The 1,801-nt window shown below is 35.8% G+C and overlaps 1 protein-coding gene across 1 annotated transcript; it reads left to right on the top strand.

The window, feature by feature from the left end:
• Positions 1–616: 616 nt before the first annotated feature.
• On the top strand, positions 617–1,558 carry LOC110035269 (protein OBERON 1-like; the record flags this gene model as incomplete). The annotated part of the gene is made up of 2 exons (XM_020739500.1): positions 617–1,189; positions 1,323–1,558. Coding segments are annotated over 2 exons (660 nt in total), but the record flags the coding sequence as incomplete, so codon positions are not given.
• Between the last annotated feature and the right edge of the window lie 243 nt (positions 1,559–1,801).

The raw sequence follows: 1,801 nt of genomic DNA on the forward strand, positions 1-1,801 counted from the left end.
GAAATCAAATGCTCTGCTACCAATTTGATAGGAAAGAGTTGAACTTCCACAGAGATTAGGAGAAATGTAATATTTTATTTTACTAAAACTAAACAACACAACCCAAATACATGAAGGATAAACACCTACATTCGAGAGGAAGGTGATTTCCCCTAAACTCTAACATTTAGATTTAGGGCAACAATCACACATAACATAACACATTCTTAAACATATTAGCTCTATGTATACCTCACGATAATAAATGACAAATGATTAACTTGCCTTTTTTAATCTTTCGTCTAACATAAGTCTTCAAGCTATTATGGTGGGCTCGACATTGATTCATTGGAGCATGAGGCAGATGATGCCGTTGGCACAGATCTAACATACTCCTTTGTTTTTTCTTACTATAATGGACTAAATACAAGAGTCTATATATATAAAAAATAGAGAACTGTTGACCGGTGACTAACAAGAACATAAAAGGAAGAGAATAAAGAGGGGAGTTTCCTTGATTTTGAGTATATTTTACAAACATAAATCTCCTTTTTAATTCACTATTCCTTTCTAATTTAGCACATTCCTATGATAGCACAAATAATTTTAATTTCATTTGAATTTGTACTATACTCAATTTTCAGATGCCGAGAAGTCATGTAATGCATATAAATATAATGGAAGTTTAGGGGTGAGTAGACGTCCTGGCTCAGAGTCAGCAGTTAGTTCTGGAGGATGCAAAGCTGGCAATAAAATGTGCGCAAGCGTGAAAAAAATTGGTTTTCAGCCGAAAATCAAGGCTTGTGATATATGCTGCAGTGAATCTGGTTTTTGCCGTGATTGCTGCTGCATCCTGTGCTGTGGGTGTGTTGATTCTGCTCGTGGAGGATTTAGCTTCATTAGATGCCAGGCAATACTGGAGAAAGATCTTTCATGTGGGCATGTTGCTCATATTGACTGTGCCCTTCGTGCTTATATGGCTGGCACTGTGGGAGGAAGCATTGGTTTGGATGCGGAGTATTATTGTAGAAGATGTGATAATAAAACAGACCTTATACAACATGTCATAAAGATGATGGAAATTTGCAAATCTTTTGATTCCCCTGATGATATTGAAAAGGTTCTGAATTTGGGCTCTTGCATTCTCTTTGGCTCGGAAAAAGTTAGAGCAAAGAAATTGCGTTATTCCATCGGAACAATCGTGTCAAAGGTACTAAGCTGCAAATTTCTTTTTTGTTTACTGAATAATACATAGAATATCTTGGCTACTCATGTCTTTATATCTGATATTAATGTATTTCAGTTTCTCAACTAGACTTTTGAATGTTTGATATTTAATCCAGCTTAACCTTGGAATCAGTCTTACTGATATCTGGAAAGCAGAGAATGACTTCTTAACAGTTTCCGCAGGTCAGTTTAGTCAGCCTTGACTTTTAGATTCTAGCTCAGATGCATTGTTATGCCTTACTATTGTGATGCAGAGTCCGGTAAAATTTGACGATAGTGTTTACATTTTATGCTGGCAAGTATCCTTGTTGAGCTCTTAAGGACCTGCTATTTGCATCAGCTAGCGAGTAATTTTAAACCCCATATAAATTCTTTTTTCAAATCATCTCTTGATTGCAATATGACCTGCACTATTCTAGCTTTGAGATTTGTTACATAAAAGTCATCTGTGGTAGCATCGAACTTGAATTTTTGCACCCTTTTGGCAAGAAAAGTTGTTCTTTTTTTTGCCATTTGAGTAAACTCACGATCCAATCATATATGACTTCAAAAACAGAAAGCTACTTTGTTCACACCTATATCTGCTTTGAAGCAT

This window comes from Phalaenopsis equestris, unplaced genomic scaffold (genome assembly GCF_001263595.1).
Source record: "Phalaenopsis equestris unplaced genomic scaffold, ASM126359v1 Scaffold197062, whole genome shotgun sequence".
Taxonomy (NCBI): domain Eukaryota; kingdom Viridiplantae; phylum Streptophyta; class Magnoliopsida; order Asparagales; family Orchidaceae; genus Phalaenopsis; species Phalaenopsis equestris.